General features: G+C 46.3%; 1 protein-coding gene across 2 annotated transcripts in view; it reads left to right on the top strand.

The window, feature by feature from the left end:
* The window catches only part of LOC129831809 (fatty acid CoA ligase Acsl3-like), a 64,293-nt gene that overhangs the window by 28,597 nt on the left and 10,912 nt on the right, over positions 1-24,784 (top strand). For both annotated transcript variants that reach the window (XM_055895278.1, XM_055895279.1), the window contains exons 4-7: positions 14,483-14,621; positions 23,028-23,178; positions 24,029-24,152; positions 24,267-24,338. In XM_055895278.1, the coding sequence (XP_055751253.1) occupies positions 14,483-14,621; positions 23,028-23,178; positions 24,029-24,152; positions 24,267-24,338 (486 nt within the window). The remainder of the gene's footprint in view (positions 1-14,482; positions 14,622-23,027; positions 23,179-24,028; positions 24,153-24,266; positions 24,339-24,784) is intronic.

Here is a 24,784-nt window from a genome sequence, read left to right on the forward strand (position 1 = left end):
CTGGGTTAGAGACAAACCAACACACTGGGTTAGAGACACAGACCAACACACTGGGTTAGAGACACAGACCAACACACTGGGTTATAGACACAGACCAACACACTGGGTTAGAGACACAGAACGACACACTGGGTTATAGACACAGACAAACCCACTGGGTTATAGACACAGACCAACACACTGGGTTAGAGACAGACCAAAACACTGGGTTAGACACAGACCAACACACTGGGTTAGAGACAGACCAACACAATGGGTTATAGACACAGACCAACACACTGGGTTAGACACAGACCAACACACTGGGTTAGAGACAGACCAACACACTGGGTTATAGACACAGACCAACACACTGGGTTAGAGACAGACCAACACACTGGGTTAGACACAGACCAACACACTGGGTTAGACACAGACCAACACACTGGGTTAGACACAGACCAACACACTGGGTTAGACACAGACCAACACACTGGGTTATAGACACAGACCAACATATTGGGTTAGAGACACAGACCAACACACTGGGTCAGAGACACAGACCAACACACTGGGTTATAGACACAGACCAACACACTGGGTTATAGACACAGACCAACACACTGGGTTATAGACACAGACCAACACACTGGGTTATAGACACAGACCAACACACTGGGTTAGAGACACAGACCAACACACTGGGTTAGAGACACAGACCAACACACTGGGTTAGAGACACAGACCAACACACTGGGTTAGAGACACAGACCAACACACTGGGTTAGAGACACAGACCAACACACTGGGTTAGAGACACAGACCAACACACTGGGTTAGAGACACAGACCAACACACTGGGTTAGAGACACAGACCAACACACTGGGTTAGAGACACAGACCAACACACTGGGTTAGAGACACAGACCAACACTCTGGGTTAGAGACACAGACCAACACACTGGGTTATAGACACAGACCAACACACTGGGTTAGAGACACAGACCAACACACTGGGTTAGAGACACAGACCAACACACTGGGTTATAGACACAGACCAACACACTGGGTTATAGACACAGACCAACACACTGGGTAATAGACACAGACCAACACACTGGGTTAGAGACACAGACCAACACACTGGGTTAGAGACACAGACCAACACACTGGGTTAGAGACACAGACCAACACACTGGGTTAGAGACACAGACCAACATACTGGTTTAGAGACACAGACCAACATACTGGGTTATAGACACAGACCAACACACTGGGTAATAGACACAGACCAACACACTGGATTAGAGACAGACCAACACAATGGGTTAGAGACACAGACCAACACACTGGGTTAGAGACACAGACCAACACACTGGGTTAGAGACACAGACCAACACACTGGGTTAGAGACACAGACCAACACACTGGGTTATAGACACAGACCAACACACTGGGTAATAGACACAGACCAACACACTGGGTTAGAGACACAGACCAACACACTGGGTTAGAGACACAGACCAACACACTGGATTAGAGACAGACCAACACACTGGGTTAGAGACACAGACCAACATACTGGTTTAGAGACACAGACCAACATACTGGGTTATAGACACAGACCAACACACTGGGTAATAGACACAGACCAACACACTGGATTAGAGACAGACCAACACAATGGGTTAGAGACACAGACCAACACACTGGGTTAGAGACACAGACCAACACACTGGGTTAGAGACTGACCAACACACTGGGTTATAGACACAGACCAACACACTGGGTTAGAGACAAACCAACACACTGGGTTAAAGACACAGACCAACACACTGGGTTATAGACACAGACCAACAAACTGGGTTATAGACACAGACCAACACACTGGGTTAGAGACACAGAACAACACACTGGGTTAGAGACACAGACCAACACACTGGGTTAAAGACAGACCAACACACTGGTTTAGAGACACAGACCAACACACTGGGTTAAAGACAGACCAACACACTGGTTTAGAGACACAGACCAACACACTCGTTTAGAGACACAGACCAACACACTGGTTTAGAGACAGACCAGCACACTGGGTTAGAGACACAGACCAACACACTGGGTTAAAGACAGACCAACACACTGGGTAATAGACACAGACCAACACACTGGGTTAGAGACAAACCAACACACTGGGTTATAGACAAACCAACACACTGGGTTATAGACAAACCAACACACTGGGTTATAGACACAGACCAACACACTGGGTTATAGACACAGACCAACATATTGGGTTATAGACACAGACCAACATATTGGCTAATAGACACAGACCAACACGCTGGGTAATAGACACAGACCAACACACTGGGTTAGAGACACAGACCAACACACTGGGTTAGAGACACAGACCAACACACTGGGTTATAGACACAGACCAACACATTGGGTTATAGACACAGACCAACATATTGGGTTAGACACAGAACGACACACTGGGTTAGAGACACAGACCAACACACTGGGTTAGAGACACAGACCAACATATTGGGTAATAGACACAGACCAACACACTGGGTAATAGACACAGACCAACACACTGGGTAATAGACACAGACCAACACACTGGGTTATAGACACAGACCAACATATTGGGTTAGACACAGAACGACACACTGGGTTAGAGACACAGACCAACACACTGGGTTAGAGACACAGACCAACATACTGGGTTAGAGACAGACCAACACACTGGGTTATAGACACAGACCAACACAGTGGGTTAGAGACAGACCAACACACTGGGTTAGAGACACAGACCAACACACTGGGTTAGAGACAGACCAACACACTGGGTTATAGACACAGACCAACACAGTGGGTTAGAGACAGACCAACACACTGGGTTAGAGACAGAGACTGACACACTGGGTTATAGACACAGACCAACACACTGGGTTAGAGACAGAGACTGACACACTGGGTTATAGACAGACCAACACACAGGGTTATATACACAGACCAACACACTGGGTCGAAGACAGACCAACACACTGTTTTGGAGACACAGACCAACACACTGGGTTAGAGACAGACCAACACAGTGGGTTAGAGACACAGACCAACACACTGGGTTATAGACACAAACCAACACACTGGGTAATAGACACAGAACGACACACTGGGTTAGAGACACAGACCAAAACACTGGGTTAGAGACAGAGACTGACACACTGGGTTATAGACAGACTAACACACAGGGTTATATACACAGACCAACACACTGGGTCGAAGACAGACCAACACACTGTTTTAGAGACACAGACCAACACACTGGGTAATAGACACAGACCAACACACTGGGTCGAAGACAGACCAACACACTGGGTCAAAGACAGACCAACACACTGGGTTATAGACAGACCAACACACTGGGTCGAAGACAGACCAACACACTGGGTTATAGACAGACCAACACACTGGGTCGAAGACAGACCAACACACTGGGTCGAAGACAGACCAACACACTGGGTTATAGACAGACCAACACACTGGGTCGAAGACAGACCAACACACTGGGTTAAAGACACAGACCAACATACTGGGTTAGAGACACAGACCAATACACTGGGTTAGAGACAAACCAACACACTGGGTTAAAGACACAGACCAACACACTGGGTTAGGGACAAACCAACACACTGGGTTATAGACACAGACCAACATACTGGGTTATAGACACAGACCAACACACTGGGTAATAGACAGACCAACACACTGGGTTAGAGACACAGAACGACACACTGGGTTATAGACACAGACCAACCCACTGGGTTAGAGACACAGACTGACACACTGGGTTAGAGACACAGACCAACACACTGGGTTATAGACACAGACCAACACACTGGGTAACAGACACAGACCAACACACTGGGTTATAGACACAGACCAACACACTGGGTTATAGACGCAGACCAACACACTGGGATAGAGACAGACCAACACACTGGGTTATAGACACAGACCAACACACTGGGTTATAGACACAGACCAACACACTGGGTTATAGACACAGACCAACACACTGGGTTATAGACACAGACCAACACACTGGGTTATAGACACAGAACGGCACACTGGGTTAGAGACACAGACCAACACACTGGGTTAGAGACACAGACCAACACACTGGCTTAGAGACAGACTAACACACTGGTTTAGAGACACATACTGACACACTGGGTCTGAGACACAGTCCAACACTCTGGGTTAGAGACACAAACCAACACACTGGGTTATAGACACAGACCAACACTCTGGGTTAGAGACACAGACCAACACACTGGGTTATAGACACAGACCAACACACTGGGTTATAGACAGACCAACACACTGGGTTATAGACACAGACCAACACACTGGGTTATAGACACAGACCAACACACTGGGTTATAGACAGACCAACACACTGGGTTATAGACACAGACCAACACCCTGGGTCGAAGACAGACCAACACACTGGGTTATAGACACAGACCAACACACTGGGTTAGAGACAGAGACTGACACACTGGGTTATAGACACAGACCAACACACTGGGTTAGAGACAGAGACTGACACACTGGGTTATAGACAGACCAACACACAGGGTAATATACACAGACCAACACACTGGGTCGAAGACAGACCAACACACTGTTTTAGAGACACAGACCAACACACTGGGTTAGAGACAGACCAACACAGTGGGTTAGAGACACAGACCAACACACTGGGTTATAGACACAAACCAACACACTGGGTAATAGACACAGAACGACACACTGGGTTAGAGACACAGACCAACACACTGGGTTAGAGACAGAGACTGACACACTGGGTTATAGACAGACTAACACACAGGGTTATATACACAGACCAACACACTGGGTCGAAGACAGACCAACACACTATTTTAGAGACACAGACCAACACACTGGGTAATAGACACAGACCAACACACTGGGTCGAAGACAGACCAACACACTGGGTCGAAGACAGACCAACACACTGGGTTATAGACAGACCAACACACTGGGTCGAAGACAGACCAACACACTGGGTTATAGACAGACCAACACACTGGGTCGAAGACAGACCAACACACTGGGTCGAAGACAGACCAACACACTGGGTTATAGACAGACCAACACACTGGGTCGAAGACAGACCAACACACTGGGTTAAAGACACAGACCAACATACTGGGTTAGAGACACAGACCAATACACTGGGTTAGAGACAAACCAACACACTGGGTTAAAGACACAGACCAACATACTGGGTTAGGGACAAACCAACACACTGGGTTATAGACACAGACCAACATACTGGGTTATAGACACAGACCAACACACTGGGTAATAGACACAGACCAACACACTGGGTTAGAGACAAACCAACACACTGGGTTAGAGACACAGACCAACACACTGGGTTAGAGACACAGACCAAACACACTGGGTTAGAGACAGACCAACACACTGGGTTAGAGACACAGAACGACACACTGGGTTATAGACACAGACCAACCCACTGGGTTAGAGACACAGACTGACACACTGGGTTAGAGACACAGACCAACACACTGGGTTATAGACACAGACCAACACACTGGGTAATAGACACAGACCAACACACTGGGTTATAGACACAGACCAACACACTGGGTTATAGACACAGACCAACACACTGGGATAGAGACAGACCAACACACTGGGTTATAGACACAGACCAACACACTGGGTTATAGACACAGACCAACACACTGGGTAATAGACACAGACCAACACACTGGGTTATAGACACAGACCAACACACTGGGATAGAGACAGACCAACACACTGGGTTATAGACACAGACCAACACACTGGGTTATAGACACAGACCAACACACTGGGTTATAGACAGACCAACACACTGGGTTATAGACACAGACCAACACCCTGGGTCGAAGACAGACCAACACACTGGGTTATAGACACAGACCAACACACTGGGTTAGAGACAGAGACTGACACACTGGGTTATAGACACAGACCAACACACTGGGTTAGAGACAGAGACTGACACACTGGGTTATAGACAGACCAACACACAGGGTAATATACACAGACCAACACACTGGGTCGAAGACAGACCAACACACTGTTTTAGAGACACAGACCAACACACTGGGTTAGAGACAGACCAACACAGTGGGTTAGAGACACAGACCAACACACTGGGTTATAGACACAAACCAACACACTGGGTAATAGACACAGAACGACACACTGGGTTAGAGACACAGACCAACACACTGGGTTAGAGACAGAGACTGACACACTGGGTTATAGACAGACTAACACACAGGGTTATATACACAGACCAACACACTGGGTCGAAGACAGACCAACACACTATTTTAGAGACACAGACCAACACACTGGGTAATAGACACAGACCAACACACTGGGTCGAAGACAGACCAACACACTGGGTCGAAGACAGACCAACACACTGGGTTATAGACAGACCAACACACTGGGTCGAAGACAGACCAACACACTGGGTTATAGACAGACCAACACACTGGGTCGAAGACAGACCAACACACTGGGTCGAAGACAGACCAACACACTGGGTTATAGACAGACCAACACACTGGGTCGAAGACAGACCAACACACTGGGTTAAAGACACAGACCAACATACTGGGTTAGAGACACAGACCAATACACTGGGTTAGAGACAAACCAACACACTGGGTTAAAGACACAGACCAACATACTGGGTTAGGGACAAACCAACACACTGGGTTATAGACACAGACCAACATACTGGGTTATAGACACAGACCAACACACTGGGTAATAGACACAGACCAACACACTGGGTTAGAGACAAACCAACACACTGGGTTAGAGACACAGACCAACACACTGGGTTAGAGACACAGACCAAACACACTGGGTTAGAGACAGACCAACACACTGGGTTAGAGACACAGAACGACACACTGGGTTATAGACACAGACCAACCCACTGGGTTAGAGACACAGACTGACACACTGGGTTAGAGACACAGACCAACACACTGGGTTATAGACACAGACCAACACACTGGGTAATAGACACAGACCAACACACTGGGTTATAGACACAGACCAACACACTGGGTTATAGACACAGACCAACACACTGGGATAGAGACAGACCAACACACTGGGTTATAGACACAGACCAACACACTGGGTTATAGACACAGACCAACACACTGGGTAATAGACACAGACCAACACACTGGGTTATAGACACAGACCAACACACTGGGATAGAGACAGACCAACACACTCGGTTATAGACACAGACCAACACACTGGGTAATAGACACAGACCAACACACTTGGTTAGAGACAAACCAACACACTGGGTTAAAGACACAGACCAACATACTGGGTTAGAGACACAGACCAACACACTGGGTTAGAGACAAACCAACACACTGGGTTAAAGACACAAACCAACATACTGGGTTAGGGACAAACCAACACACTGGGTTATAGACACAGACCAACATACTGGGTTATAGACACAGACCAACACACTGGGTAATAGACACAGACCAACACACTGGGTTAGAGACAAACCAACACACTGGGTTAGAGACACAGACCAACACACTGGGTTAGAGACACAGACCAACACACTGGGTTAGAGACAGACCAACACACTGGGTTAGAGACACAGAACGACACACTGGGTTATAGACACAGACCAACCCACTGGGTTAGAGACACAGACTGACACACTGGGTTAGAGACACAGACCAACACACTAGGTTATAGACACAGACCAACACACTGGGTAATAGACACAGACCAACACACTGGGTTATAGACACAGACCAACACACTGGGTTATAGACACAGACCAACACACTGGGATAGAGACAGACCAACACACTGGGTTATAGACACAGACCAACACACTGGGTTATAGACACAGACCAACACACTGGGTTATAGACACAGACCAACACACTGGGTTATAGACACAGACCAACACACTGGGTTATAGACACAGAACGGCACACTGGGTTAGAGACACAGACCAACACACTGGGTTAGAGACACAGACCAACACACTGGGTTAGAGACAGACCAACACACTGGGTTATAGACACAGACCAACACAGTGGGTTAGAGACAGACCAACACACTGGTTTAGAGACACATACTGACACACTGAGTCTGAGACACAGTCCAACACTCTGGGTTAGAGACACAAACCAACACACTGGGTTATAGACACAGACCAACACTCTGGGTTAGAGACACAGACCAACACACTGGGTTATAGACACAGACCAACACACTGGGTTATAGACAGACCAACACACTGGGTTATAGACACAGACCAACACACTGGGTTATAGACACAGACCAACACACTGGGTTATAGACAGACCAACACACTGGGTTATAGACACAGACCAACACCCTGGGTCGAAGACAGACCAACACACTGGGTTATAGACACAGACCAACACACTGGGTTAGAGACAGAGACTGACACACTGGGTTATAGACACAGACCAACACACTGGGTTAGAGACAGAGACTGACACACTGGGTTATAGACAGACCAACACACAGGGTTATATACACAGACCAACACACTGGGTCGAAGACAGACCAACACACTGTTTTAGAGACACAGACCAACACACTGGGTTAGAGACAGACCAACACACTGGGTTAGAGACACAGACCAACACACTGGGTTATAGACACAAACCAACACACTGGGTAATAGACACAGAACGACACACTGGGTTAGAGACACAGACCAACACACTGGGTTAGAGACAGAGACTGACACACTGGGTTATAGACAGACTAACACACAGGGTTATATACACAGACCAACACACTGAGTCGAAGACAGACCAACACACTGTTTTAGAGACACAGACCAACACACTGGGTAATAGACACAGACCAACACACTGGGTCGAAGACAGACCAACACACTGGGTCGAAGACAGACCAACACACTGGGTTATAGACAGACCAACACACTGGGTCGAAGACAGACCAACACACTGGGTTATAGACAGACCAACACACTGGGTCGACGACAGACCAACACACTGGGTCGAAGACAGACCAACACACTGGGTTATAGACAGACCAACACACTGGGTCGAAGACAGACCAACACACTGGGTTAAAGACACAGACCAACATACTGGGTTAGAGACACAGACCAATACACTGGGTTAGAGACAAACCAACACACTGGGTTAAAGACACAGACCAACATACTGGGTTAGGGACAAACCAACACACTGGGTTATAGACACAGACCAACATACTGGGTTATAGACACAGACCAACACACTGGGTTAGAGACAAACCAACACACTGAGTTAGAGACACAGACCAACACACTGGGTTAGAGACACAGACCAACACACTGGGTTAGAGACAGACCAACACACTGGGTTAGAGACACAGAACGACACACTGGGTTATAGACACAGACCAACCCACTGGGTTAGAGACACAGACTGACACACTGGGTTAGAGACACAGACCAACACACTGGGTTATAGACACAGACCAACACACTGGGTAATAGACACAGACCAACACACTGGGTTATAGACACAGACCAACACACTGGGTTATAGACACAGACCAACACACTGGGATAGAGACAGACCAACACACTGGGTTATAGACACAGACCAACACACTGGGTTATAGACACAGACCAACACACTGGGTAATAGACACAGACCAACACACTGGGTTATAGACACAGACCAACACACTGGGATAGAGACAGACCAACACACTGGGTTATAGACACAGACCAACACACTGGGTAATAGACACAGACCAACACACTTGGTTAGAGACAAACCAACACACTGGGTTAAAGACACAGACCAACATACTGGGTTAGAGACACAGACCAACACACTGGGTTAGAGACAAACCAACACACTGGGATAAAGACACAGACCAACATACTGGGTTAGGGACAAACCAACACACTGGGTTATAGACACAGACCAACATACTGGGTTATAGACACAGACCAACACACTGGGGAATAGACACAGACCAAAACACTGGGTTAGAGACAAACCAACACACTGGGTTAGAGACACAGACCAACACACTGGGTTAGAGACACAGACCAACACACTGGGTTAGAGACAGACCAACAAACTGGGTTAGAGACACAGAACGACACACTGGGTTATAGACACAGACCAACCCACTGGGTTAGAGACACAGACTGACACACTGGGTTAGAGACACAGACTGACACACTGGGTTAGAGACACAGACTGACACACTGGGTTAGAGACACAGACCAACACACTGGGTTATAGACACAGACCAACACACTGGGTTAGAGACACAGACTGACACACTGGGTTACAGACACAGACCAACACACTGGGTTACAGACACAGACCAACACACTGGGTTAGAGACACAGACTGACACACTGGGTTACAGACACAGACCAACACAATGGGTTACAGACACAGACCAACACACTGGGTTAGAGACACAGACTGACACACTGGGTTATAGACACAGACCAACACCCTGGGTTACAGACACAGACCAACACAATGGGTTACAGACACAGACCAACACACTGGGTTAGAGACACAGACTGACACACTGGGTTAGAGACACAGACCAACACACTGGGTTAGAGACAGACCAACACACTGGGTTAGAGACACATAACGACACACTGGGTTATAGACACAGACCAACCCACTGGGTTAGAGACACAGACTGACACACTGGGTTAGAGACACAGACCAACACACTGGGTTATAGACACAGACCAACACACTGGGTAATAGACACAGACCAACACACTGGGTTATAGACACAGACCAACACACTGGGTTATAGACACAGACCAACACACTGGGATAGAGACAGACCAACACACTGGGTTATAGACACAGACCAACACACTGGGTTATAGACACAGACCAACACACTGGGTAATAGACACAGACCAACACACTGGGTTATAGACACAGACCAACACACTGGGATAGAGACAGACCAACACACTCGGTTATAGACACAGACCAACACACTGGGTAATAGACACAGACCAACACACTTGGTTAGAGACAAACCAACACACTGGGTTAAAGACACAGACCAACATACTGGGTTAGAGACACAGACCAACACACTGGGTTAGAGACAAACCAACACACTGGGTTAAAGACACAGACCAACATACTGGGTTAGGGACAAACCAACACACTGGGTTATAGACACAGACCAACATACTGGGTTATAGACACAGACCAACACACTGGGTAATAGACACAGACCAACACACTGGGTTAGAGACAAACGAACACACTGGGTTAGAGACACAGACCAACACACTGGGTTATAGACACAGACCAACACACTGGGTAATAGACACAGACCAACACACTGGGTTATAGACACAGACCAACACACTGGGTTATAGACACAGACCAACACACTGGGATAGAGACAGACCAACACACTGGGTTATAGACACAGACCAACACACTGGGTTATAGACACAGACCAACACACTGGGTTATAGACACAGACCAACACACTGGGTTATAGACACAGACCAACACACTGGGTTATAGACACAGAACGGCACACTGGGTTAGAGACACAGACCAACACACTGGGTTAGAGACACAGACCAACACACTGGGTTAGAGACAGACCAACACACTGGGTTATAGACACAGACCAACACAGTGGGTTAGAGACAGACCAACACACTGGTTTAGAGACACATACTGACACACTTGGTCTGAGACACAGTCCAACACTCTGGGTTAGAGACACAAACCAACACACTGGGTTATAGACACAGACCAACACTCTGGGTTAGAGACACAGACCAACACACTGGGTTATAGACACAGACCAACACACTGGGTTATAGACAGACCAACACACTGGGTTATAGACACAGACCAACACACTGGGTTATAGACACAGACCAACACACTGGGTTATAGACAGACCAACACACTGGGTTATAGACACAGACCAACACCCTGGGTCGAAAACAGACCAACACACTGGGTTATAGACACAGACCAACACACTGGGTTAGAGACAGAGACTGACACACTGGGTTATAGACACAGACCAACACACTGGGTTAGAGACAGAGACTGACACACTGGGTTATAGACAGACCAACACACAGGGTTATATACACAGACCAACACACTGGGTCGAAGACAGACCAACACACTGTTTTAGAGACACAGACCAACACACTGGGTTAGAGACAGACCAACACAGTGGGTTAGAGACACAGACCAACACACTGGGTTATAGACACAAACCAACACACTGGGTAATAGACACAGAACAACACACTGGGTTAGAGACACAGACCAACACACTGGGTTAGAGACAGACTAACACACAGGGTTATATACACAGACCAACACACTGGGTCGAAGACAGACCAACACACTGTTTTAGAGACACAGACCAACACACTGGGTAATAGACACAGACCAACACACTGGGTCGAAGACAGACCAACACACTGGGTCGAAGACAGACCAACACACTGGGTTATAGACAGACCAACACACTGGGTCGAAGACAGACCAACACACTGGGTTATAGACAGACCAACACACTGGGTCGAAGACAGACCAACACACTGGGTCGAAGACAGACCAACACACTGGGTTATAGACAGACCAACACACTGGGTCGAAGACAGACCAACACACTGGGTTAAAGACACAGACCAACATACTGGGTTAGAGACACAGACCAATACACTGGGTTAGAGACAAACCAACACACTGGGTTAAAGACACAGACCAACATACTGGGTTAGGGACAAACCAACACACTGGGTTATAGACACAGACCAACATACTGGGTTATAGACACAGACCAACACACTGGGTAATAGACACAGACCAACACACTGGGTTAGAGACAAACCAACACACTGGGTTAGAGACACAGACCAACACACTGGGTTAGAGACAGACCAACACACTGGGTTAGAGACACAGACTGACACACTGGGTTAGAGACACAGACCAACACACTGGGTTATAGACACAGACCAACACACTGGGTAATAGACACAGACCAACACACTGGGTTATAGACACAGACCAACACACTGGGTTATAGACACAGACCAACACACTGGGATAGAGACAGACCAACACACTGGGTTATAGACACAGACCAACACGCTGGGTTATAGACACAGACAAACACACTGGGATAGAGACAGACCAACACACTGGGTTATAGACTCAGACCAACACACTGGGTAATAGACACAGACCAACACACTTGGTTAGAGACAAACCAACACACTGGGTTAAAGACACAGACCAACATACTGGGTTAGAGACACAGACCAACACACTGGGTTAGAGACAAACCAACACACTGGGTTAAAGACACAGACCAACATACTGGGTTAGGGACAAACCAACACACTGGGTTATAGACACAGACCAACATACTGGGTTATAGACACAGACCAACACACTGGGTAATAGACACAGACCAACACACTGGGTTAGAGACAAACCAACACACTGGGTTAGAGACACAGACCAACACACTGGGTTAGAGACACAGACCAACACAATGGGTTAGAGACAGACCAACACACTGGGTTAGAGACACAGAACGACACACTGGGTTATAGACACAGACCAACCCACTGGGTTAGAGACACAGACTGACACACTGGGTTAGAGACACAGACTGACACACTGGGTTAGAGACACAGACTGACACACTGGGTTAGAGACACAGACCAACACACTGGGTTATAGACACAGACCAACACACTGGGTTAGAGACACAGACTGACACACTGGGTTACAGACACAGACCAACACAATGGGTTACAGACACAGACCAACACACTGGGTTAGAGACACAGACTGACACACTGGGTTACAGACACAGACCAACACAATGGGTTACAGACACAGACCAACACACTGGGTTAGAGACACAGACTGACACACTGGGTTATAGACACAGACCAACACCCTGGGTTACAGACACAGACCAACACAATGGGTTACAGACACAGACCAACACACTGGGTTAGAGACACAGACTGACACACTGGGTTATAGACACAGACCAACACCCTGGGTTACAGACACAGACCAACACAATGGGTTACAGACACAGACCAACACACTGGGTTAGAGACAGAAACTGACACACTGGGTTATAGACAGACCAACACACAGGGTTAGAGACACAGACCAACACCCTGGGTTATAGACTCCTCCTGAGGAGAGTGACAATGAAGTGTGCCTTATCCCTGTCTTGACAAACCATTTGATGGTTACAGTATAGCTGTCTTAAATACTTATTTTTGTTTTCTGGTTGAGTTTAGTTCATCCTGCTGGAGGTGCCCAGGCTGCAGCACATCATTGTGGTGGACAACACGCCCACCAAGTGGCCCGGTTACCCACGAGGCATCAGTGTCCACAACATGGCCACTGTTCAGGAGCTGGGGGCCAAGCATGAGAATGGTAAACACGTGTGTGTGTGTGTGTGTGTGTGTGTGTGTGTGTGTGTGTGTGTGTGTGTGTGTGTGTGTGTGTGTGTGTGTGTGTGTGTGTGTGTGTGTGTGTGTGTGTGTGGACTCAGTATTTCACAATCATTTCCTTACACCCGCAATAACATCTGCTAAATATGTGTATGTGACCAATAACATCTACTAAATATGTGTATCAAATCAAATCAAGTTTATTTTATATAGCCCTTCGTACATCAGCTAATATCTCGAAGTGCTGTACAGAAACCCAGCCTAAAACCCCAAACAGCAAGCAATGCAGGTGTAGAAGCACGGTGGCTAGGAAAAACTCCCTAGAAAGGCCAAAACCTAGGAAGAAACCTAGAGCGGAACCAGGCTATGAGGGGTGGCCAGTCCTCTTCTGGCTGTGCTGGGTGGAGATTATAACAGAACATGGCCAAGATGTTCAAAATGTTTATAAGTGACAAGCATGGTCAAATAATAATCAGGAATAAATGTCAGTTGGCTTTTCATAGCCGATCATTAAGAGTTGAAAACAGCAGGTCTGGGACAGGTAGGGGTTCCATAACCGCAGGCAGAACAGTTGAAACTGGAATAGCAGCAAGGCCAGGTGGACTGGGGACAGCAAGGAGTCATCATGCCCGGTAGTCCTGACGTATGGTCCTAGGGCTCAGGTCCTCCGAGAGAGAGAAAGAAAGAGAGAAGGAGAGAATTAGAGAGAGCATACTTAAATTCACACAGGACGCTGGATAAGACAGGAGAAGTACTCCAGATATAACCAACTGACCCTAGCCCCCCGACACATAAACTACTGCAGCATAAATACTGGAGGCTGAGACAGGAGGGGTCAGGAGACACTGTGGCCCCATCCGATGATACCCCCGGACAGGGCCAAACAGGAAGGATATAACCCCACCCACTTTGCCAAAGCACAGCCCCCGCACCACTAGAGGGATATCTTCAACCACCAACTTACAATCCTGAGACAAGACCGAGTATAGCCCACAAAGATCTCCACCACAGCACAAACCAAAGGGGGGGGGGGGGGGCGCCAACCCAGACAGGAAGATCACGTCAGTAACTCAACCCACTCAAGTGACGCACCCCTCCTAAGGACGGCATGAAAGAGCACCAGTAAGCCAGTGACTCAGCCCCTGTAATAGGGTTAGAGGCAGAGAATCCCAGTGGAGAGAGGGGAACCGGCCAGGCAGAGACAGCAAGGGTGGTTCGTTGCTCCAGAGCCTTTCCGTTCACCTTCACACTCCTGGGCCAGACTACACTCAATCATATGACCTACTTGTGACGACCCTCCCACTCTGTCTGCTGTATTCTCTCTTTGTTCTTGTTTCCTTATTAGGATGTCGGTGGGCGGAGTTGGGAGGGTCGTCAGATACATGGGAAACACCTGGGCCCGGTGTCCCAGGATAAATACACGACTTCTCCATTCATGGAGGAGACTCTCTCCAGGCAGACACCTTGATAGATTTGTTTGTGTTTCTTGTTTTTTTTTGGTCGTTTGTTTTAGCATCTTTCAACACCCTGCATTATCACATTCATGCATGCAAAACACTCACTTACACTACTGATTACTGATTACACACACCATTGTATATTATACTTAGTTACTTTAGTTAATAAATATATATTTTGTTACTCCTTTTCTCCACGTTGTCTCCCTTTTATTACGTGCTTTGAACCGGTTCGTGACATACTGAAGAGATAAGTCTTCAGTAAAGACTTAAAGGTTGAGACCGAGTCTGCGTCTCTCACATGGGTAGGCAGACCGTTCCATAAAAATGGAGATCTATAGGAGAAAGCCCTGCCTCCAGTTGTTTGCTTAGAAATTCTAGGGACAATTAGGAGGCCTGCATCTTGTGACCGTAGCGTACGTGTAGGTATGTACGGCAGGACCAACTCGGAAAGATAGGTAGGAGCAAGCCCATGTAACGCTTTATAGGTTAACAGTAAAACCTTGAAATCAGCCCTTGCCTTAACAGGAAGCCAGTGTAGGGAAGCTAGCACTGGAGTAATATGATCAAATTTCTTGGTTCTAGTCAGGATTCTAGCAGCCGTATTTAGCACTAACTGAAGTTTATTTAGTGCTTTATCCGGGTAGCCGGAAAGTAGAGCATTGCAGTAGTCTAACCTAGAAGTAACAAATGCATGGATTAATTTTTCTGCATAATTTTTGGACAGAAAATTTCTGATTTTTGCAATGTTACGTAGATGGAAAAAAGCTGTCCTTGAAACAGTCTTGATATGTTCGTCAAAGAGAGATCAGGGTCAAGAGTAACGCCGAGGGCCTTCACAGTTTTATTTGAGACGACTTTACAACCATCAAGATGAATTGTCAGATTTAACAGAAGATCTCTTTGTTTCTTGGGACCTAGAACAAGCATCTCTGTTTTGTCCGAGTTTAAAATTAGAAAGTTTTCAGCCATCCACTTCCTTATGTCTGAAACACAGGCTTCTAGCGAGGGCAATTTTGGGGCTTCACCATGTTTCATTGAAATGTACAGCTGTGTGTCATCCGCATAGCAGTGAAAGTTAACATTATGTTTTCGAATAACATCCCCAAGAGGTAAAATATATAGTGAAAACAATAGTGGTCCTAAAACGGAACCTTGAGGAACACCGAAATGTACAGTTGATTTGTCTGAGGACATACCATTCACAGAGACAAACTGATATCTTTCCGACAGATAAGATCTAAACCAGGCCAGAACTTGTCCGTGTAGGCCAATTTGGGTTTCCAGTCTCTCCAAAAGAATGTGGTGATCGATGGTGTCAAAGGCAGCACTAAGGTCTAGTAGCACCAGGACAGATGCAGAGCCTTGGTCTGACGCCATTAAAAGGTCATTTACCACCTTCAGAAGTGCAGTCTCAGTGCTATGATGGGGTCTAAAACCAGACTGAAGCATTTCATATACATTGTTTGTCTTCAGGAAGGCAGTGAGTTGCTGCGCAACAGCTTTTTCAAAAAAAATTGAGAGGAATGGAAGATTCGATATAGGCCGATAGTTTTTTATATTTTCCGGGTCAAGGTTTGGCTTTTTCAAGAGAGGCTTTATTACTGCCACTTTTAGTGAGTTTGGTACACATCCGGTGGATAGAGAGCCGTTTATTATGTACAACATAGGAGGGCCAAGCACAGGAAGCAGCTCTTTCAGCAGTTTAGTAGGAATAGGATCCAGTATGCAGCTTGAAGGTTTAGAGGCCATGATTATTTTCATCATTGTGTCAAGAGATATAGTACTAAAACACTTAAGTGTCTCTCTTGATCCTAGGTCCTGGCAGAGTTGTGCAGACTCAGGACAGCTAAGCCCTGGAGGAATACGCAGATTTAAAGAGGAGTCCGTAATTTGCTTTCTAATGATCATGATCTTTTCCTCAAAGAAGTTCATGAATTTATTACTGCTGAAGTGAAAGCCATCCTCTCTTGGGGAATGCTGCTTTTTAGTTAGCTTTGCAACAGTATCAAAAATAAATTTTGTATTGTTCTTATTTTCCTCAATTAAGTTGAAAAAGTAGGATGATCGAGCAGCAGTGAGGGCTCTTCGATACTGCACGGTACTGTCTTTCCAAGCTAGTCGGAAGACTTCCAGTTTGGTGTGGCGCCATTTCCGTTCCAATTTTCTGGAAGCTTGCTTCAAAGCTCGGGTATTTTCTGTATACCAGGGAGCTAGTTTCTTATGACAAATGTTTTTTGTTTTTATGGGTGCGACTGCATCTAGGGTATTGCGCAAGGTTAAATTGAGTTCCTCAGTTAGGTGGTTAACTGATTTTTGTCCTCTGACGTCTTTGGGTAGGCAGAAGGAGTCTGGAAGGGCATCAAGGAATTTTTGTGTTGTCTGAGAATTTATAGCACGACTTTTGATGCTCCTTGGTTGGGGTCTGAGCAGATTATTTGTTGCGATTGCAAACGTAATAAATGGTGGTCCGATAGTCCAGGATTATGAGGAAAAACATTAGGATCCACAACATTTATTCCATGGGACAAAACTAGGTCCAGAATATGACTGTGGCAGTGAGTAGGTCCAGAGACATGTTGGACAAAACCCACTGAGTCGATGATGTCTCCAAAAGCCTTTTGGAGTGGGTCTGTGGACTTCTCCATATGAATATTAAAATCACCAAAAATTAGAATATGATCTGCTATGACTACAAGGTCCGATAGGAATTCATGGAACTCAGAGAGGAACGCTGTATATGGCCCAGGAGGCCTGTAAACAGTAGCTATAAAAAGTGATTGAGTAGGCTGCATAGATTTCATGACTAGAAGCTCAAAAGACGAAAACGTCATTTTTTTGTTGTAAATTGAAATTTGCTATCGTAAATGTTAGCAACACCTCCGCCTTTGCGGGATGCACGAGGGATATGGTCACTAGTGTAACCAGGAGGAGAGGCCTCATGTAACACAGTAAATTCATCAGGCTTTAGCCATGTTTCAGTCAGGCCAATTACATCAAGATTGTGATCAGTGATTAGTTCATTGACTATAACTGCCTTTGAAGTGAGGGATCTAACATTAAGTAACCCTATTTTGAGATGTGAGGTATCATGATCTCTTTCAATAATGGCAGGAATGGAGGAGGTCTTTATCCTAATGAGATTGATAAGGCGAACACCGCCATGTTTAGTTTTGCCCAACCTAGGTCGAGGCACAGACACAGTCTCAATGGGGATGGCTGAGCTGACTACACTGACTATGCTAGTGGCAGACTCCACTAAGCTGGCAGGTTGGCTAACAGCCTGCTGCCTGGCCTGCACCCTATTTCATTGTGGAGCTAGAGGAGTTAGAGCCCTGTCTATGTTGGTAGATAAGATGAGAGCACCGCTCCAGCTAGGATGGAGTCCGTCACTCCTCAGCAGGTCAGGCTTGGTCCTGTTTGTGGGTGAGTCCCAGAAAGAGGGCCAATTATCTACAAATTCTATCTTTTGGGAGGGGCAGAAAACAGTTTTCAACCAGCGATTGAGTTGTGAGACTCTGCTGTAGAGCTCGTCACTCCCCCTAACTGGGAGGGGGCCAGAGACAATTACTCGATGCCGACACATCTTTCTAGCTGAGTTACACGCTGAAGCTATGTTGCGCTTGGTGACCTCTGACTGTTTCATCCTAACATCGTTGGTGCCGACGTGGATAACAATATCTCTATACTCTCTACACTCGCCAGTTTTAGCTTTAGCCAGCACCATCTTCAGATTAGCTTTAACGTCGGTAGCCCTGCCCCCTGGTAAACAGTGTATGATCGCTGGGTGATTCGTTTTAAGTCTAATACTGCGGGTAATGGAGTCGCCAATGACTAGGGTTTTCAATTTGTCAGAGCTAATGGTGGGAGCCTTCGACGTCTCAGACCCCGTAACGGGAGGAGTAGAGACAAGAGAAGACTCGGCCTCAAACTCCGACTCGCTACTTAATGGGGAAAACCGGTTGAAAGTTTCTGTCGGCTGAATGAGCGACACCAGTTGAGCATTCCTACAGCATTTCCCTCCAGAAGCCATGAGAAAGTTGTCCGGCTGCGGGGACTGTGCGGGGGGATTTATACTAACGTTACTATCTGTACTTACTGGTGGCACAGACGCTGTTTCATCCTGTCCTACACTGAAATTACCCTTGCCTAACGATTGCGTCTGAAGCTGGGCTTGCAGCACAGCTATCCTCGCCATAAGGCGATCGTTCTCCTGTATATTATGAGTACAGCGACTGCAATTAGAAGACATCATGTTAATGTTACTACTTAGCTTCGGCTGTTGAAAGTGCTGACGAACCATGTCCAGATAAAGCGTCCAGAGAGAAAAAGTTGAATGAGGGAAAAAAGTTGTGATGGAAAAACTAAAAATATAAATGGTAATTAAAAAGAAAAAAAAAAAAAAACGTAAAGTTGTCAGCTAGTAAAGTAAGGTTGGCAACAAAACGCACAGCAACAAAACGCACAGCAACACGTCTGTGTTCTATAAGTGTGATGTCAGGGAAAGTTGTATGCACTAGCTAACGTTACCAAAAGCTGTATGTGACCAATAACATCTGCTAAATATGTGTATGTGACCAATAACATCTGCTAAATATGTGTATGTGACCATTAACATCTGCTAAATATGTGTATGTGACCATTAACATCTGCTAAATATGTGTATGTGACCAATAAAATCTGCTAAATATGTGTATGTGACCAATAACATCTGCTAAATATGTGTATGTGACCAATAACATCTGCTAAATATGTGTATGTGACCAATAACATCTGCTAAATATGTGTATGTGACCAATAAAATTTGATTTGATTTTTCTTTTCTTTTCTTTTAACAGCATTAGACTGAAATGTACAAATATTTATAACATAGTTATAGCACTCATTTACTAGTTTGTGGTAAGTCAATTTTCTTAACAAGGGAGTAGTCACTACTCAGTGCAGATTCCTCATTCCTTACAGTATCTCCTGCTGCTGATGGATGCTGTAGTCTCAGAGATACTCCTATTTCCCTTTCGCTCCTATCTCCCTTTCTCTTCTATCTCCCTTTCCCTTTCTTTCCTATTTCCCTTTCGCTCCTATCTCCCTTTCCCTTTCTTTCCTATTTCCCTTTCGCTCCTATCTCCCTTTCTCTCCTATTTCCCTTTCCCTTTCGTTCCTATTTCCCTTTCGCTCTTATCTCCCTTTCTCTCCTATCTCCCTTTCTCTCCTATCTCCCAACTCCCTTTCTTTCCTATTTCCCTTTCTCTTCTATCTCCCGTTCTCTCCAATCTCCCTTTCTCTCCAATCTCCCTTTCTCTCCCATTTCCCTTTCTCTCCTATTTCCCGTTCTCTCCTCTTTCCCTTTCCCTTTCTCTCCCATCTCCCTTTCTCTCCCATCTCCCTTTCTCTCCCATCTCCCTTTCTCTCCCATCTCCCCATCTCTCCCATCTCCCTTTCTCTCCTACCTCCCCATCTCTCCTATCTCCCTTTCTCTCCTATTTTCTCCTTCCCTCCCTCTATCTTTCCATCCCTCCTTTTCTCCAGCTGGTCTCTAGTGCTGCACTGCTTGACCCATAACAAGTAGAGTTTATACTGTGAAGAGTAGGTGTGTGTGTGTGTGTGTGTGTGTGTGTGTTTGTGTGTGTGTGTGTGTGTGTGTTGCAGTGGTCACTCTGCTAAAATACCCCCCCCTCCCCCCACATCTCTCCTCCTCCTCTCCTCCCTGTATCTCTGGGTCCATGTTCATGTCAGAACAAGGCTCCTCCTCTCGCAGACTCCAAGTCACGTCCCTCTCCTCTCTCTATCTCTTTTGCTCCCTTCTTTCTCTCTCTGTCTTGCATGTCTTCTGTGTTGGTTGTTTTTTCTGCACCCGCTGGTGACGTCTTGGAAATATCTATACCCCCCCCAGCCCTAAAACAACAATCGAAAACACGTCTTAATTTTCCACATGAGGACAACAGAGAAAACTGTTTACTGTTGTTTCTTATATAATCTAGAACAGCGATTATACTTTTTTTTAAATCGCTCGTGACCCAAATCATCCTCTAGCAACCCAAATGTAGAAGAATACTGTGTGATTGTAGATGTAATCTTAAAACACACCTCTCACATGCCCAGGGCCCACTTTGGGTCCCGACCCATAGTTTAAGAAACCTACATAATCTAGAATCATCTCACTCCTTTCCACATTGTCAGAATCCACATTGAATGACATAATATAACTTCAGAGTGGCTTTTTGGCAAGCCTAGACAAGATGAACATGTCTTGGAGAACTTAAGCCCAAACATTTGAAGTGGGCTGTTGGGGAGATGCTTTACTTCAATTGAACAGATGACAGACAGTTAACACAGCCAAAACTCAGAGAAGAGAGAGAGCAGAGGAAGAGAGCCATAGGGAGGGAGAGAGAGGCATAGAGAGAGATAGAGGCAGAGAGCAGAAAGAGAGAGAGAGGTAGATGGTGTTATTGGCAGTAACACAGCTCTTAGACATATCGTATCCTGAGTGCCAAGAGGCTGAAGGATGTTTACTAAATGGTGCCATTGTGTTTAATGTGTTTGAATGTTTCACCTGACTGATGTTCCTCTTCATGTTCCATTCTTCTTCTCCTTTAGATATTCATCATTATGTGTGTTTTATTCCACTTCCTCTGCCCCAATCTTGTTTAACGACACCCATATCTTCCCAGGACCTTTGCCTACAGACTTCACATCCCAGACTATATATCCTAACATGGACTTAACAAGCCTCCTCCATTTATTGTCCTGACCTGCACCATATCTTCTGATCTCCCATGAACTCCCTTTTCCTACAATATGGTGAATATTTACAAAAACATGCTTTCATGCCATTAACTAATTTGTTTCCTGTGTGTGTGCGTGTGTGTGTGCGTGTGTGTGTGCGTGTGCGTGTGCGTGTGCGTGTGCGTGTGTGTGTGTGTGTGTGTGTGTAGTGTGTCAGGGGTGTAAACAGCCCGTGCCCTCTGACATCGCTGTCATCATGTACACCAGCGGCTCCACTGGCGTACCCAAGGGAGTCATGATCTCCCATAGCAACATCATTGCTGGCATCACTGGCATGGCAGAAAGGATACCCAACCTGGGGTAAGTAGCACAAACCTGCCAACCTTACACCCTCCTGGGCTTTACATACCATCACCTTCCTCCAGTACCAAACTACTATCCACATTTCCTAATAAGCAGAATTTTGCTGAATCATGGAATACCGCTTTGAAGAAGTTTTACAGTCCAGGCTGGTTCCAAAGTGTACATTCTCCAGGAAGATGAAATGTTTACATAGCCCTTTTTCAGCTGGAGCTGTCTTAGAGGAAGATCTCATCATGTCCTGTCTATGCTCTTTGACTGATCTCAGCTGTCATAGTAGGTCCCATTTCAACGCTGAATTAAAGAAAACACTCAAAGTGATCTATAAGGACAACTTCCTGATTGGGGCCTTGGTGTCAACTGAGCACGTGCAGAAGCGTGTGTTTAAGGCTGTGCTTCTTGTTCTTAAAAAAACTCTCACTTTCTCTGGAGAACAGGATTGGGGGAAGAGAGGAAAATGGGAAAAGGAGGATGGGAGGGGGTCAGATCGTTACCCTCCAGAGAGCAACAGCATGTTGATCTGGAACAGAAGGACATTTACTGCAGTGCTTTGTGTATTTTGTTGTTTAATTGTGTAAACCTTTCTTATGCATATAGTTTTGTCATGCAAGTTTATTGAAAGACGATCGTGTACTGTTGGACTATTGCCTGTCTATCTATCTATCTATCTATCTGTCTGTCTGTCTGTCTGTCTGTCTGTCTGTCTGTCTGTCTGTCTGTCTGTCTGTCTGTCTGTCTGTCTATCTATCTGTCTGTCTGTCTGTCTGTCTGTCTGTCTGTCTGTCTGTCTGTCTGTCTGTCCATCCATATGCTAAAATAATAAGGAGTTATTTATTGTGTTCCGTGGCAGTGAGAATGACACCTATATCGGGTACCTCCCTCTGGCCCATGTGTTGGAGCTGAGTGCAGAGCTGGTGTGTGTGGCTCACGGCTGCAGGATCGGCTACTCCTCCCCCCAGACACTAGCGGACCAGGTGAGATGGTCCCCTCTGCTCTGCACATGTTTGGACTGTACATTACTACACACATATATAAAAGGTGAATATATGTGTAAAGTAACTGTATCTTTACTGTATCTTTTCTCCCAGTCGACAAAGATTAAAAAAGGCAGCAAAGGAGACACCAGTGTTCTGCAGCCGACTCTAATGGCAGCTGTGCCGGTAAGACACATACATTACTGCACATTTAACATTGGCAGCTGTGCCAGTAAAACATACATACTGTACATTACTGTACATCATTGTTCCCAGGCACAGACTAAGATCAGTACTCCTGATCCAGTACTGACAGTTTCCTCTCCCTCGCTCTTTCTCTCCGCCTCCCTCTATCTCTCGCACTCTCCTTCTCACTCCCTCTTTCCCTCTACCTCTCTTATTCTCTCCCTCCCCCTCTCTTTCTCTCGCTCTCTCCATCCCCCTGTCTCTCTCTCTCCCTTCCTCTCTCTCTCCGTCTCTCTCGCTCTCTCCTCTCTTTCTCCCCCACTCCCTCTCTCTCACCCTCCCTCTGACTCTCGCTCCCTCTCCCTCTCTCTCTCTCTCTCTCTCTCCCTCACCCTCTCTCTCTCTTGCTCTCTCCCTTCCTTGCCCTCTCTCTCTCTCGCTCTCTC

The sequence above is a fragment of the Salvelinus fontinalis genome, chromosome 33 (genome assembly GCF_029448725.1).
Source record: "Salvelinus fontinalis isolate EN_2023a chromosome 33, ASM2944872v1, whole genome shotgun sequence".
Classification (NCBI taxonomy): domain Eukaryota; kingdom Metazoa; phylum Chordata; class Actinopteri; order Salmoniformes; family Salmonidae; genus Salvelinus; species Salvelinus fontinalis.